Source organism: Cebidichthys violaceus, unplaced genomic scaffold, assembly GCF_023349555.1.
Source record: "Cebidichthys violaceus isolate CVI_PGR_0920_01 unplaced genomic scaffold, fCebVio1.0.p SCAF_20, whole genome shotgun sequence".
Taxonomy (NCBI): Eukaryota; Metazoa; Chordata; class Actinopteri; order Perciformes; family Stichaeidae; genus Cebidichthys; species Cebidichthys violaceus.
This window is the reverse complement of record NW_027176373.1, coordinates 8,802,624-8,819,169: the sequence shown is the minus strand read 5'-3', so window position 1 is coordinate 8,819,169 and position 16,546 is coordinate 8,802,624. Positions and strand designations below refer to the sequence as shown.

The window sequence follows — 16,546 nt, the reverse complement described above, 5'->3', positions numbered from 1 at the left end:
ACAAAAACATCGGCAAGTAATCAGTTATAAAAGAAGTTTATGTGTTACCGACTCATAAACTCTGCTCATGTATGTGGGTGATTTGTCACCAAAAATCCCCTCTCTTAACTGCAAGAAATGACTACAACTGGTGTTTTCCCACAAAGCATTTTAACCTAAAAATAAATTGATGGCTTAGGCGAAGGAAAAAATGACTTAGAAGTTACAACACAGAGATTAAACATGGCTTCATCTGACACTGACTGTAGATAACTTTATCTGTTTTTTCTGGTCTCCATCTCCAGCCCTTTGCTTTGTGTGCCGCACGTTGCTTGATTATAAGAGCAGTTTAAATCAGGTATCATGAATCAAGCCTGAACAATCTGATCGTCGCGAGGGATCAACAGTCCTCCTCCTTTTGTTCCCCTGCAGCTCTGGTATGTTTGAACGTCACATGTTTGAATAGCAACTGCGAAGGAGGAAGAAAAAAATGCAGGCCACAGGCAGCAGTGACATCATATCATGTCATGTCGCGTCTCTGTGAAGACGCACGCAAGTCAGGAAAAACGAGTTTGGGGACATTCTGTTTTCACCTTCCCTCCTTATTTTTCTGCCTCGCTCTTCTGTGGTTATATATAACCAGACAGTATCTGCAGACGGTTTGATTGACTCTGCTTCTGCCTGCGACTTTCAACCAAGCGGATCATGGAACACGCTCATTCTTTCTCAGTCCTCAACGAGAGGCTGAGACCTCGATTCACCGCCAATGAACAGCTCCACTCCTCTCTGAACAGATTGGAGGACAGACAGGTGGCCTCGCTCAGGAGCAAATCGTCATCCAGCCGACCCACAGTTGTGCCAACAGAACCAGAACCGAAAGTCTCCCAAACCGAACCTGAAGACGACTCGGAGCAGGAAGGTTTGGTCTCTGACGAAGACAACTGTGCTGATCTGTTGAACAGCCCAATCCTCATCACTGAGATAAGTTTAAACGACTTTCGAGGAGTGGAGCTGGCTGACGACAACAGAAGCATTTCCTCGTCTGAGGAGAAAGACCAACCAGGTGAGCTGGCCTCAGAGGGGTCAGGCCATTCCTCACAGTCGGTACCTTTGGACGGTGAAGGTGAGGGCCCCTTCCAGAGGAGCGGCATGAACGGGACATTACCAGACCTGCTCAACAGTGGCAAGATGCTCGGCAGACGTCGTACACTGGGACATGTCTCAGAGACGGTAGGATGATGGTCTTTGTATGTGTTTGAAATGGGGGAGAATTTGTCAGTGTCCACAAACACTTTTCTTTTACAGTGCATGAATTTAAATCTAATCTGCAACAAACAAGCTTGTCGAACAACAAAACCTGTTATTCAGGGAGGGGTTAGTCCCATCGGCCACTCAGGAGTATCGGTATGCCAAACAGAAAAGCACAGAATTTAAGATGCAAATTTGTTCCCAGAACACCAAGAAATCCTGTACTGCAACATAACGTAGTGTGATGAGTGTAGATGAGTTTGATGCTCTGACGTCAAAGAGCAATAAACTTCAGTTTTGCAGTGAAGAACTTTTATGATTTTACACCTGACACGACTTGATTTGTGGTTAAGAGAGTAATGATGGAAACAGCGTTGGTGGGAAATGTTTTGTGCCTCATACTTTGTCAATGACTTTCATAACCCTATTATCTTCACGTGTCTTTGAGTGTCTTAATAAATGCATTCTTTCGTGCATATTTGCAATGTTTGCAAGCGCTGAATGACTCCTCAGCTTGTACAACTGCATTTCTTGTCTACAGTTTCACTCAGTAATCTAGATCAGCAGTTTCTGTTTACATTGTGTAAAAAAAAGTGTTGACTTGTGAAAATGTACTGATGTGATGTTTATTGTTGTTTGCAGCTTAAAGAAGTTCGCAGAGAGGTGGCGCTGTCTCGGAAACGAAGTATCAAGCTTAAGGCGCAGGTGGACAAACTGCAGGAGAACAGAGATGGACCGGCATGGAGCCAGCACAGAGAGCAGGTAAGAATACACACACCATCAGGGCAAAGTGTACATCACCTCCGCAGAACTCTGCAGGATTGTTATAATTTCTTTCTGTTCCTTTCTATCCCCAGGTCACAGACGAGGTTCTGTCCATTCTGCGGCTGCTGCGCCCCCTTACAGAGTCGGGGTCCAGCCTTGATCCTAAAACATCTCATGGGGAAAACCAACTGGACACTTCCCTGGCCCAGCTGCAGAATGTGGCCCGCGAACTGGCATTCAGCCACACCAAACAGGTAAAGGCAACACCCACTGAGATAAAGCTCCTTACCCGTTAAACTGAGGTTGATGTGATTGAGTACATTTTTGTGGGCGTGTTACCCAGAAGAATGTCTGCTTTGCATGTACAAGTAGAACTAAAGGAAAGGTGGCAGCTAATTATAACTGACTATATTAACTTGATACAAGAAGTGGCAAGACTTTTTCACCTTTACAAAAAAAGAGCCATGAATGCATTTTTGGCAACACAGCACGGAATTTATGCCATCAACAAGATAGCCCAGCTATGTGGCCTGACAGGTTTACAAGCAACGGTATCAGTGATCTGAGTCTTTCTGGTTTTTACTGTAGAGAAAGTCACGAGGCGTGTGACTGTCGGTGGGATTAGATCAGAATACTGTTTAAAAAAAAAAAGATACAAAGTGAAGTCAGTGAGGTTAGAGACAGAATAACAAGAGTCCTGCCCAAACATAACCTGCCTCCCTTTCTTGTTCGTTCGAAAGTTCAAATCTGGAAAAGGAGAAGGAGCAGATGAGAGCACTATTCTGCAGCAGGCGTTACGGGACAGAGATGAGGCCATAGAGAAGTAAGTACAAACATGACGCACGCAGTCACCTCCTCTAAAGAACAAATGAATCAAGATTCAAGAAGGGAAAAAAAGGAAGCTAGGAGTCATGAATCTATTTTGAGGAATGTGTCATTCTTTCTGTTCCGCTGTGCAGGAAGAAGGCGATGGAGACCGAGCTACTGCGGAGTAAAACAGAGATGATGTTGCTGAACAACCAGCTGCTGGAGGCTGTGCAGAAACGTCTGGAGCTGTCGCTGGAGGTCGAGAACTGGAAGGTAAAACCTGAGACAGGTTTAAAGTTTAACAGAGACAAAAACAGTGAATATACTGAACTGGGAAAGACAAATAAATAACTAAAATATAAATGAAATACAGAAGTTTAAGTAAACATGATACTTTCAGGACTCAGACCGTGTTCAGCCTTAAAACACACACAATACAATAAACAATTGAAGTCCACACACATTATATTCAGCACATTGCAGGCGTTACTGCCAGCTGATATCCTGCCAGTGTTGTGTGTTGGCCTCGGCCCACATCTGGTGAGCGTCTGGCTCCCTGCAGGGTTAAACTTAAACTACTTTGCATTTTGTTGAGTTTACTGGTGACAGAAGCAGCAGCGTGTGCTTCAGCTGTAACCTCGAAATCCAAACAGATTTTACCTCAACTGCTTTAATAAAAGAAAAAAAAGATTTCGTTTTTTTTTGTGTAACATATTGCATATTTTGCAGTAAGTGTTTGCTATTTAGAGCTAAAATACCAAAATGTCAGGATTGCCATTATTTATTTTTTTTCCATTCTATTTTGGTCAATTCCATCTCTGGATATGATCGAACCATCACTGGCTCCATTTCTCTTGATATTTGTCTTTGGTGTATTTTAATTTGAATTTTTTTAGTAAAGTTGCACTCTGTACCCTCCTCTCTTTGTACCTTTAAACTGTCTTTTGGTCAGACAGTGGAACACAATTTCATTTGTTTCACTTTTTATTGTCTTAAATTATAGTACTGACTTGATACTTGTTTCACCATTATTTCCACCATCAGTGGAATCACATTTATTTTTCCAATAATCACCAAAACACACACTAGAAGTGGAATTAGTAATTTACAAATGTATGGAAAATAGAAAATTATGAATATTACAGCCACTATTTTAGAATGAAGAGATACAAAATTAAAGGCTACACTTGAATTATAATATGAGCCAACCTAATATTAGACATTTCACTAAATGCTAAAGGGGGAACTAGTTGACTGTGATGTGACATAAAAAGGCACCTTCATGACCAATTTGTACACTAAACCTTTCATTTGTGACAATTTCATCCTTTTTTATGTATATGTGTGCTCTGACAGCCTGTTTGTTTCCCTTTTGATTCAGGAGGACATTCAGCGTATCCTCCACCAGCAGCTGCAGACTCAGCAGCAGGCAGAGCAGGCCCAGAGGAAGCCCTCCCGTCTGGGCATCCTGAGGAGAACCAACAAAGCACCCCTCCAGCGGCCAACAAACTTCCCGTTGTCACAGCCTGTCGCTCCCGTAACCAACCCCAACCAGATCTTCATCCCCAGAGCTGCAGCTTCGGCTGCTCCGACTCCCAGCACGCCTCCTCCCCAACGCAACTGGAGGGACAAGCTGAGGAGGACCAAGAACGCTCCTGATGGAGGCCAGAGTGCAGCGCCGCAGGAGTCAGGGGGAAAGGATGGCGGCAACTTCCAGGTCATATCACTCGATTGAAGCGGAGACGACTTTGCACTGAGTACAATTACTCATGTCTGGCAATTTAAAGTCCCCCTCCAGTCACAAATGTGTTTAACTTATCATCACTTGTGCATCACTTGTGACACAAGAAGGCTGTTTTCACATTCATCTGCTGAAGGGGGAAAGTTTCTCTGTGCTTATTTAAATCTGAGTCCAACACGTGTACGTACATGAATGATTTGTGACATCACAGATAGTAACCAATGGTGGTCCAGTATGCAACTTATATTAAGTGTGATGTGGAAACACAAAGCCTCCAGTGCACAAACACTGAGAATGGACTTTTCATTGAGTTCGGAAGACATCTTGAGTCCAGCAGTTAAATCTCTGAAGTTAATATTTACATATTCATAGATTCAATGAGGGAGGAATAGATGTCATTTTAAGAAGTTTAACAAGGTAATTGAACCTCTTTGTGGGAGGGGATCTTTCATACATTCTTGGGAAAACATGCTTTGGATCTTTGACTGTTGTAATTTATTCATAAAATATAACTGGGATCATAAATGACCCATATAATGGTTTAATACTGTGACAGTTGAATGCCTTACACTTCACTTTAGAACTTTCATTGTCTGCACTTGTTTTTATTGTTGCATTTTCAAGATTCAAAAGAAAAAAGCATAAACGTTGTTGCAGATTTGTCATTTTATTGTGTAATATCAGTTTGTACATTTTCAATTATATAATCAACCCACTCCTATATGCTTCTTTGTCATATTTAAAATGTATATATGCCACTATTCTAGAATAAGTGCCACCATTGTGGCAACATGTTGAACAAACTGAGACGTATATAGCACAGCAAAGTTACACCTGATGACGAGAGAAAAGGCATGCTCATAGTGGACCAATATACAATCCTGAACAGTTGATTACAGTCTTCTAACAGCTTTTCAGTAGGCTTGAATAAATTCAATCTTCTATATTGTTGACACAGAGAGTCCCCCCCCCCCCCTTTAAACAGAGACACTCATAGCAGTGCAACACTACAGAAGCTGAAGCAGGGCCTGCATTCAAAGCGTCACCCAACACCCCAACAATCTATTCATATGGTGCATGCACCAAGACAAATCTGTCCTGTGGCTGAGGAGCACAGGGGGATGCTTCTCCACTAACTAGAGCTTTATAAAAACTAAGAGTTTAACTCATAAAATCCAACCGTTTAAAGCCTTTTAGACTTCTGTACTCACCCCAAACGAACATAAAACACAAGATTGTTGTAAACATCTAGCGCCATGAAGGGATACGCCCTCATCCGTTAAGCTTCCTTGTGAGAAAATTCACACAGAACTGGCAACCCAGCTGCCAATTGGAAGTCTGCTAGTTAATATTGAAGAATCATTTTTTTTGTTTCATTTTTCTTATCAAGTCTTACAGAAATGGAAAAAGGAGCTCTTGACAGAAGAGGCACACATTTACAACACCCTGCTTATTCATACAGATGGCAGTTTCACTACAGGACTGTCCTGCTCCAAACAGAGGAAACAGAAATAATATTAACACTGTTACGATTAGATAACAACATACATTGCTGCAGCATATATTTTTGAGATACCCATATCACCTTGTCTTTAATCAAAAAGATAAGTGAGATATAGATAATAACTCGATAAAACATGTTTAATCAAAACACTGCATGGACAAATACAAAGACATAACTACGTTACTACGGCTTATTGCCAGACAGACGGGAGAATAGTATAATCGTTTAATAATTAGCATATCCACTTGTAACCTGAGATATTCAGGAAACAGATTGTGACAATACTGCATTTGAATGTTTCAGATTGGTTTTCATATATTATGTTTATAGATTATAGATCATGTTGCCATAAAAATATAACCAGCGCTCTCGATCACCTCGAGTCATTGACCTGTAAATCCTCGTCTCTGACGTGCAGCAGGTACACGGAGGAGAGGACCTTGAGAAATAGTTCCAGGCCAAAATATCGAATATATATATATCACACTTATCAACATCAAAATAAGTCTCTACAACAAACCATCTGTACACGTAAAGTCTGCATTACAGTCTCTCTGCAGAGCTCAAATCTCCTGACACAACACCAAACTCCCTCGGGCAAAGAAACATCTTTTGCTTAGAATAATCTTAACTCAGCTTCTCGTATATACAGTATTCATTCCATTCCAGTGCTGTCAACACTTTCAAATCCAACCGTCTTACTGCTGGTCCACCTCAGCCGTCACAGAATATACTTGGCCTAATGAAACTTTTCCTACTGGCATAACATAAAGAAAGCACTCTGCAAATGAGAGTTTCTTTGGATTAGTACATCACCTCCTAAACAGCCCCATTAAATTATATATTGTCTCCCTACCGACCAATAAAACCACATCTAAAAACCAGCCAAGCTAGTAGCACTACCTGCAGAAAACAAAAGAAATGTTCACCTACGCTACGCTACACTACACTAATAATGTTAAGAGGAGGATTGGCTGCTGTAAAGGGCAAGTTTGGTCCAGTGTTGGCAAATATTAGCATCATTAGTGACTCCACTTGCTCTTGCTGAGGCTGCAGAATACTAACCGTCATTTTCAGTGAGGGCTCGCTCAGGAGTGCTGAGCATTGATAAAAGTCCTGAGGCGTAGGCGGGAGGCAGCTAGGACTGGAGAAAGGAGCTGATGGAGCTGATGAAATCTAAGGGTTTATCTGCGTGGATCCAGTGGCTTGCATCCGGGATGTACTGGATGTCAGCGTTAGGGAACAGCCTCTGGATTTCTGGGTAATCGTCGGAGCTGGATCAGGAGTGGAGACACGAGGGGGCGGGGAGGAGTCATTAGAATATCAAGCAAAACGAGGTGATGGGAGGGCATAAGAGAGAGGAAGATGAACAGGTAACGATGAAACACAGTGGGTGTGTTCACACATTCAGTTGCTGCAGTATAAATTCAAATGAAGCGTGAACTAATCATTTCATCAGGGGTGTTGACATGGTTCTGGTGATTTTTAAAATTTTAATTGTACATTTATTGTCATTATTACTTTTCTGTTATTGCATATGCAGTTTATATTTATGGGGGAATGCTTTCAAGTTTGGTCGCCTGTTGTGGATTGCCATCATTTTAAAATGTGTGTATCTATGTGATCATCACATGTAAGATGAATTAAATCACCCGTCAAGAGTTCATTCACGCTTTTAACGGTAAACGCCCACAATCTTCTAACAATCCAATCACAACCCTCGAACAAACCGCGTAGTATGAAACAACCCTCATCACAACTCCATCAGTGTGTCTCAGAGACGCCAACATGTGGAAGTCAACGAAGGAGGCAGCTTCACCACCGGCATCGTTTTTCATCGTACAGTCCGCGTCTTTGTAGACAACTCCGTGTCAGGAGGAGAAAATAATAAATAAATTTCCTAATCGGAGTTTTCTGCAGGAGTCGCCGGTATCTTGGCGGAGTGAACGCTGCAAACCTGACTGACCGTGAGTACCTGGTAGCCTGTAGTGAATAACCACTGTTTGTCAACTGCGAATACAGACGCTGTTTTTATTTTTAATTTGACCTCTCGATTGGTTTGTCTGTGAGGATCCGCGTGAAAACCCGGAGCGGAGTTTTGAGTTGTCTTTTTCTTTTGTTTCTGTGTGTTTTACCGGGTGGACTGAACTCGGAGGCTCTTGCACGCTCACACATCCACATTGCTTTGCCTGGTGGGTTGAATAACACTATTGGAAGCTGAATTGAGTTGTGGTCTATTTGTTTTTGCGGTACTGATGTTTGGTGACATATATTTGATTGCTACTGAGTATTGACTGAGCAATTGTCTTTCTATTTCATTATTATTATTCGTCAGACTCTGACTGGCATTTTCAAATTGCCAAATCCGCTACTATATATATGAATATATAAATAAATAAATAATGTGATGTTTGTTAGTGCTGTTTGTGGCTAAAGAAGATGTGATTGATGGAAAAATATAAATATAAAAACATTTAATTGGCAATTTAAGTATTCTAAGCTTATGTATCTGTTCCTATAAAAAAAATAAGCCACCTGTCTGTGGTTTTATACCTGATATAAGCAGAACTGGCTCCACCCAAAAACAATGTAGGTCCGTCATAGACTGTGTTGAAGCTGGGGAAGCTCATGATGTCTTCAAGGTGCGCAGAGATGGCCTCCAGGTTGACCCTCCAGGCATAGTGGCCATTCAGCTCCACCAGGTTAGTCAGCAGGAACTGACGCACTGAGCGTTCCTGAGGGAGGCAAGGACAATCAATGATTAGACAAATACTTTTTTAGTTTCACAGTTTGACTTTAAAGCAGCTACAATCCAGATTTTTCTATTAAAGGATCTGTATTTAACATTCAGAGCATTAATATAGCAGCAAACAACTATTATCGATATAATAGAGTAGTGTCTACCTGAGCAGAAATATATATTTACTATTCATAAAGTTCTAGACAAACTAGAAGAAACTGACCTTGACTAAACTGCGCAGCTGATCCTCAGCCATCCGCCTGGCGGTGGAACGTGGGATGTCGCTGGAGATCTTCACCTCCTGCATGGCCTGGATGTAATAGCGGAAGTTGGTGCGTGTGGTGGTCTGGGCTGGACTGATGTCCACTACCACCAGCCTCTCCACTAAACCAGACTGCAAAGAGAGAGAGATAGGCAAACCGGTAGGTAGAGAGATGTACAGTGCCTTGCAAAAGTATTGACCCCCCTTGGTGTTTTTCCTATTTTGTTGCCTTACAACTTGGAATTAAAATTGATTTTTATTTGGATTTCATGTAATGGACATACACAAAATACTCCAAATTGGTGAAATGAAATGAAAAAAATAACTTGTTTCAAAAACTTCTAAAAAATAAATAACGGAAAAGTGGTGCGTGCATATGTATTCACCCCCTTTGCTATTAAGCTTCTAAATAAGATCTGGTGCAACCAATTACCTTCAGAAGTCACGTATTTGGTTAAATAAAGTCCACCTGTGTGCAATCTAAGTGTCACATGATCTCAGTATATATATATATATATACACACCTGTTCTGAAAGGCCCCAGAGTCTACAACACCACTAAGCAAGGGGCACCACCAAGCAAGCGGCACCATGAAGACCAAGGAGCTCTCCAAACAGGTCAGGGACAAAGTTGTGGAGAAGTACAGATCAGGGTTGGGTTATAAAAAAATATCCAAAACTTTGAACATCCCACGTTGCACCATTAAAGCCATTATTAAAAAATGGAAAGAATATGGCACCACAACAAACCTGGCAAGAGAGGGCCGCCCACCAAAACTCACACGGACCAGGCAAGGAGGGCATTAATCAGAGAGGCAACAAAGAGACCAAAGATAACCCTGAAGGAGCTGCAAAGCTCCATAGCGAAGATTGGAGTTTCTGTCTATAGGACCACTTTAAGCCGTACACTCCACAGAGCTGGGCGTTACGGAAGAGTGGCCAGAAAAAAGCCATTGCTTAAAGAAAAAAATAAGCAAACACGTTTGGTGTTCGCCAAAAGGCATGTGGGAGACTCCCCAAACATATGGAAGAAGGTACTCTGGTCAGATGAGACTAAAATTGAGCTTTTTGGCCATCAAGGAAAACGCTATGTCTGGCGCAAACCCAACACCTCTCATCACCCCGAAAACACCATCCCCACAGTGAAGCATGGTGGTGGCAGCATCATGCTGTGGGGATGTTTTTCATCGGCAGGGACTGGGAAACTGGTCAGAATTAAAGGAATGATGGATGACGCTAAATACAGGGAAATTCTTGAGGGAAACCTGTTTCAGTCTTCCAGAGATTTGAGACTGGGATGGAGGTTCACCTTCCAGCAGGACAATGACCCTAAGCATATTGCTAAAGCAACACTCGAGTGGTTTAAGGGGAAACATTTAAATGTCCTGGAATGGCCTAGTCAAAGCCCAGACCTCAATCCAATTGAGAATCTGTGGTATGACTTAAAGATTGCTGTACACCAGCGGAACCCATCCAACTTGAAGGAGCTGGAGCAGTTTTGCCTTGAAGAATGGGCAAAACTCCCAGTGGCTAGATGTGCCAAGCTTATAGATACATACCCCAAGAGACTTGCAGCTGTAATTGCTGCAAAAGGTGGCTCTACAAAGTATTGACTTTGGGGGGGTGAATAGTTATGCACGCTCAAGTTTTCTGTTTTTTTGTCTTATTTCTTGTTTGTTTCACAATAAAACATATTTTGCATCTTCAAAGTGGTAGGCATGTTGTGTAAATCAAATGATACAAACCCCGAAAAAATCAATTTTAATTCCAGGCAACAAAAAAAGAAAAACGCCAAGGGGGGGGTCAATACTTTTGCAAGGTACTGTAATTGGGGGAAAACCAATCAGGACAGCAAGTTGTGGCATGCAGACCAGAGGAGGATTATTAGGTTCAGAGAGGACAGGAATGTACAGTGAGAAGGATCAGGTGACATCCAGCGACTGCAGTGTCATCATTAAGTCATGGTGACATTTCTCTTTGGCTGCTAACCTGAGTCAGGGCGGTCGTCATGGCCGTTTTCCCGCCCATGCTGTGGCCGACGAGGACACACTTCTCGATGTGCAGCTGGGCGAGGAGGTGTTTCAAGTCATCGGTCATCGCTTCGTAGGTCAGCTCCGAGCTGTGAGGGCTGTTGCCGTGGTTACGGGCATCTACAGTCAGCACCTAACTGGACAAAGGACAGTTAGGACACTTGGAATGGGGGGGAAAAGAGCCAACAGAGTGGAAACAAGAACACTTTATGTCAGCTGGATTGTTTCTTTTGGCTTTGAAAGTGGCAGCACAAACAAAGGCTGTATTGTGCACATAAGGTGATGAGTTTCCTCAAGCAAGCCAAAGAGCAGATTCTCTCTCAGTATTTATTACAACTGTACAGACTGGTGAGGAGTTGTATCAAATGACTGGTTGTTGTGCATTCCCATGCCTTTTGTAAGAGTGCTATTGTCAGGCTGCTGAGAACAAACTCAAACACATAAAGGTGAATTGTTTTTGGTGTAACAACACAGACAGGTGTGATGTCTTCATCACTGCATTACCTTTCGGCCTGTGCGCTGCACCAAGGACTTCGCTATTGAGTGGAAGTTAGATTTGCTGCCAAAAAGGCCATGAAGAAACACCAGGGGAGTGCTGTCACCCTTCCCATCGAAGACATCATAGGTCAAGTTGACTGGGCTGAGGGAAAGAAAAACGGTTGGAAAAATCAGGTAGAATCTGGTAATGTCTGTGGTGAGAACTATGTCAAAACTACAGTTGCATATAAGGTACACAACTGATGAAACTGTCAGGGAGGTGAAATGCTGACTTGATTGCTTAAACTCACAGTGACAAAGAATTTGCAGAGCACCTTGCTCTCCTAATTTGACAGTTTCAAACAGGATATCAAGGGATATTATTCAAAGAGAGGAAGGCAGTGGCAGCATTGTTCAATGATATGTGAGGTATCTATTTTGCTGGTTCAACATTAAGTAAACACACATGTAGAAATACATTGTTTTTAAAAGTTGAAATGGTGTTGACTCAACTCTATAAGGGTTGTGACTTTTTTGGATCCTTCGTCCTCAGTCTATAAAATGTGACAAAATAATGGAAAATGCACTTGACAGAGTCTCAGAGCCTGAAATTACTCATTTGTTAAATTAAAATGATACTGAACAGAGAAAACATGAAAATATTTACATTTGAGTCGACATTGGCCCATTTTTGGGGGGATAAATTACTTAAAAGATTATTATTCAGTCGTTCAATGAACTGATAAATCAATAATAACTTCAGCGATAAACTCAATAATAACTTTAAGGGCCCTGTGGTTTGTGATATGTTGTACTGTGTTAAAGGGTACACCCAAAGGGGTGACCCTGCAGAAATGATACGTTATGAATGTTTGCATTCATGGGTCTGGGCCAATTCAAGCCCAGTTAAATGAAGGATCACATATAGGGTGTGGTTATAGTTAGCATTATTGTACCTCAGCATAGTTTCATCTATCCTGATTAATGACTGATTTAATGCGCCACCTGGTGAGCACAAAGTGCCACACATGCAATGTTTGTGACCTGAACAGTCAGTGCACGAGGTTTTAACTTCAGTGAGGTGTGTGAGGACTTTGTGCTGTTTATTAAAACTGTTAAACCCTGATGCTTAAACGTTTTAGTTTGAGCACTGCAGTGGGACAAGAGAGGCCGAGTGCACTGGTTGTATTATGTTTGAGTGAAAGAACGAGTAGAGAAGTTGAACCAGATTGTGAAGTGCTTCAGGTCTGTCGTTCAGACAAGTGAGTACATCAACACACTGCAGAGCAGAACGCCAACAACTACTTTGTTGCAGCAACGATGTAGTGGAGTGTGCATGTGTGGTGTGTTAAAACTGTGCAGTCTCTGCTTAGCTGTAATATGTGTGTTTGTGGCTGCAGCAAGTGTGGACGTGTTGTCTGCTTTGGTGATGTTTTGTTCTACTGTTGAAAGAAGATTCAAGTGCTGTTTTGTCCATAGCTCGTTTTGATTATTGTCGATCATTTTTGTTTCATTGTCTGAGTTTTCTCTCTTTTCTGATTAATTCTTGTGAGGCTACACTGAAGAAGGCAGTTGTTTATTTATAATATCCATATTATGTATAATTAATCAGTTGTATGGACTGACTGCAGAGTGCCCGTCTGTTTGGACTAAATAGGACTTGTTGCTGATATTGTCTAACTTGTGTACAAGTCGATATTTAATCTAGTTTGTAGCCTACTCCTTAATTTAGTAGTTTTATATCACATTTTATACCTACTTTAGTACATTTTCCACAAGTATTTTTGCTTGAGTAAAATGTCTTTAAAGTAACAGTACTTTTACCTGAGTAGTATAATATTGTAGTACTCTTGTCACCTCTGCTGATATATTACATTGCAATGACTACACCTAGCTAAATCTCATGCAGTCTAGTACAACAGCCCTGCAATACATCTCACCTTCATAGAGGTGTTTCTAATAGTGTGTCTGAAATAGTAGACACTCTTCTCTGTTTAAAATCAATATCACAGACAGTAAGTGTAAACAATTCCTCTCAAAACCAGTTTCAACACAAACCTACCATTCATAAATATTGCATTTATTGAACGGGGTGTTGTATTAGACAGCATTAATTTTAGCTAAGCTTACCTAATAAACTGGCAGCTTAGCACATATGTAGCATAGCGTACTATATACAAAATATGACACCAATCATCGTTTATATATAGCTGCATAATAACCAAATAAAATAAAGCAACAGACATGGAATCCATAACTAACATCCTCTTTGATGATAGCTCAACTGCTGGTGAACCATCGTGCTAACCGTCTGAATGTCATTTATGTTTAAACTGTTTAAAGTTAACCGTTACATTAGCTAATAGAGATACAAAGACACGGTGATGAATTGAACGCGCTGCTTTAAAAGACGAACATTGAGCTGCCATGTCCACCCAGCAGCATCACACCACACCGCAGAGGGCATCAGTTAGCCGGGGAGCTAGCAGGGATACCTGGATGAGCTGGCTGCCCGGACCGTGGGAGCCACCGGAGCCCCTCCACACACATCCTGCTGTCCAGGGAACAAACGACATGACGGTCGGAGCCTCAACAGTCCTCTGTGGATCAGGCGACAGAAAGCACTCATAGCAGCATATGCTCCGTTACCCGGCGATCGACAAACCGCATGTGCGTTAAAAAAAACGGCTAGAATGACAGGACTCTGACAGAGTATGCACTGAGCGCCCGGGAGGTCGAGAAGAGCACAGCTGAGGTTGCGTCATGACGTAGAACGCACACGTGTTACGTAGTGTGATGCGTTTTTCCCTGAGTTTAGTCTCTCAGGCTGCATTATGAGCGTAACACATTATATATTTCTGCTGCGATTTAGTATGAATATTTTTGTTTGACCCGTATCGAGCTGACTTCAATCTAAGGTATGAATTTGTACTCATTTAAATGAATTGCCCGTCTAAGCTGATATATTCAAAGACAAACTTTTTAATGTTAAATAATAGTTGTTGTTTTTTTACTTGTAGGTTTTTGTTTATTAAAAATAAACCTCCAGTTAAGAGGTGAGACATGACTTGAGATGAATGTAGCCTCTGTGTAAACCCTCTTATTTCCATAGCCTTATTAGTTTGTTAATTTAAAATGATCCTAGACGTGGATCTGAATCTCGGATTTGTTCAATATGGTTTTAGTCTTTTTTAAATGCATGCACTTTGCATTTGGACAATAAAAGAGGAGGAAAAAGCAGCACCAAGAAGTAAATATACACATTTCTTTGTTGGGCCACTAGGTGGCGACAGAGCAGCACGATGTGGGCTACACCTCTTCCCCATCACAATTATTTCCTTACTGCACTGAATATAGAGCTGTACGCTGTGAGAACAGCTGGCCGTTAATGACCAGAACTTTTAATTGCCTTGTAGCGGATACCTAACTCTGTAGATGTCAATGTCTCCCTCACCAAGCTGCTCTTTCATTTTGAAAAAGGCTAAAACACCATATTATGTTGGGGCCTACTGCTGCATTGTATATGGGTTTACACTGTACATCAGGAGAGTTTACTTATGTGTATTGTATTTTATTACTTTTTTGTTGTTGTATTATTTTGGATAGTGCTTATGCATGGCTCTTGTCATGTACAGGAACATAAAAACAATCAGACTGTGGGCCAGGAGAGCCTGGCCTCCCTTGCAAAGATGCATTGCTATGGGAGAGATGTCTGCTGGGATAAAGCATGCTGTGAGCTGTCACCATAGTGATTGCATGAGACAGAGGCCGGGGGAGTGCACGGTACAAACCCAAATGAGAGGGGGAAAGGGAATTGGTGGATGAGTTCGCTTTTTTTCTTCTTTTTCCTATTCAACATTGTGCCAAAGCTCCAGTTTTCCTTAAACCAAGTATTAAATACTTCCAGCACCATGTTTCTGATGCTAATAGACTCTTGTCAACAATATCTTGAATCTTAAGTGATTCAATTTTTTGAAATACTGGCTTTATTTCAAATAATTAAAGTTAATTATAGTGCTATTGTATTGACAGTCAGCTGGAAAATTGCAACCCAACAGCAGATTTAGTGTTTATCATACAATTATAAAATATTATGGCAAAATGCATACAATGTATCCATATCCATTTAAAACTGCAATAAAAAGTTGATGGATATATGCAGGGGAGGAACGAGGCCAATTGTTTTTCAAAATATGAATGAAAAAATATCTAAGATTCAATAAAAATTGATCAAATAAAGAAAAAAAAGAATTAAAAGACTGTTTATGACTGATAATGAAATTAAATCATTGTCACGGTAGACATAGATTGTTTTAAAGTTAGTTGTTCTTCTATTTGACTTGAAGATGGTCAGATTTTGCTGACATTTCGCCTCTGCCCTCCATCCATGAGTACTGTGGTTTTACTTCTTTACTGTGAAATGAAGCTGAGCGTCAGACAGTTAACGTCAGCTCTTCTTCATGCTACACAGAGCACAGCAAAGAAAGTCTTTGTTCTCAACCTGCTCTTTTCAAAGTGCCTGCACATGCACACACGCATTACAAGCAGGTCAGCGGTGTGTGTTTTTTTCTAGTTTTTTAACTGGAATGATTTAAACATCTCATTCTATAAATAAAGTAAATGAAAAGTATTTGCCTAGTTTGACTCCCAAACTTATAACGGAGGATTGACGCTTTTGGCTAACTTGTTGTTGCTCTTCATACATGTACATATGTATTCCTATATTGTCTATTGTGAATAGATGTGTAGACAGACAACTTGGTTTTATTCTCATGGAGACTGATTATTCAAAACAATGATGCTCTTTTAGTTGACCCTCTTAAATTGTCCCACATACTTTATGCAGCATGTTTGTATTTTATTTCATTAGGTTATTGGACAGAGAAAATGGTGGACGAAAAGAACTAAAAGCTATGTTTTAAAAAGCAACCTAAAAATAAAATAAAATTGATATCTACTACGTGAAATATACGCACCCAATAGTATAGTACACA

General features: G+C 41.1%; 2 protein-coding genes across 2 annotated transcripts; one reads left to right on the top strand and one right to left on the bottom strand.

The window, feature by feature from the left end:
- Positions 1-542: 542 nt before the first annotated feature.
- Positions 543-5,256, top strand: bicdl2l (bicaudal-D-related protein 2-like). The gene is made up of 6 exons (XM_068716079.1): positions 543-1,209; positions 1,870-1,989; positions 2,085-2,246; positions 2,733-2,815; positions 2,952-3,072; positions 4,181-5,256. The coding sequence occupies exons 1-6, from the start codon at positions 685-687 to the stop codon at positions 4,532-4,534; spliced, it is 1,365 nt and encodes a 454-aa protein (XP_068572180.1). The 5' UTR covers positions 543-684; the 3' UTR covers positions 4,535-5,256.
- On the bottom strand, positions 5,189-14,286 carry abhd11 (abhydrolase domain containing 11). Its single transcript, XM_068716081.1, has 6 exons — positions 14,048-14,286; positions 11,580-11,715; positions 11,035-11,208; positions 9,008-9,178; positions 8,598-8,779; positions 5,189-7,318 (listed from the first exon to the last, which is right to left on the bottom strand). Exons 1-6 carry the CDS (start codon positions 14,179-14,181, stop codon positions 7,183-7,185), a joined length of 933 nt encoding a protein of 310 aa, XP_068572182.1. The 5' UTR covers positions 14,182-14,286; the 3' UTR covers positions 5,189-7,182.
- Positions 14,287-16,546: the final 2,260 nt, after the last annotated feature.

Coding starts and splice junctions, on each gene's coding strand:
- bicdl2l (XM_068716079.1), top strand. CDS start 685: ATGGAACACGCTCATTCTTTCTCAGTCCTCAACGAGAGGCTGAGACCT. Junction 1,210..1,869: donor TGGGACATGTCTCAGAGACG/GTAGGATGATGG, acceptor TGTTGTTTGCAG/CTTAAAGAAGTTCGCAGAGA. Junction 2,247..2,732: donor CATTCAGCCACACCAAACAG/GTAAAGGCAACA, acceptor TTCGTTCGAAAG/TTCAAATCTGGAAAAGGAGA.
- abhd11 (XM_068716081.1), bottom strand. CDS start 14,181: ATGAGTGCTTTCTGTCGCCTGATCCACAGAGGACTGTTGAGGCTCCGA. Junction 11,209..11,579: donor TGCAGCGCACAGGCCGAAAG/GTAATGCAGTGA, acceptor TTGTCCAGTTAG/GTGCTGACTGTAGATGCCCG. Junction 8,780..9,007: donor AGCTGCGCAGTTTAGTCAAG/GTCAGTTTCTTC, acceptor TGCCTCCCTCAG/GAACGCTCAGTGCGTCAGTT.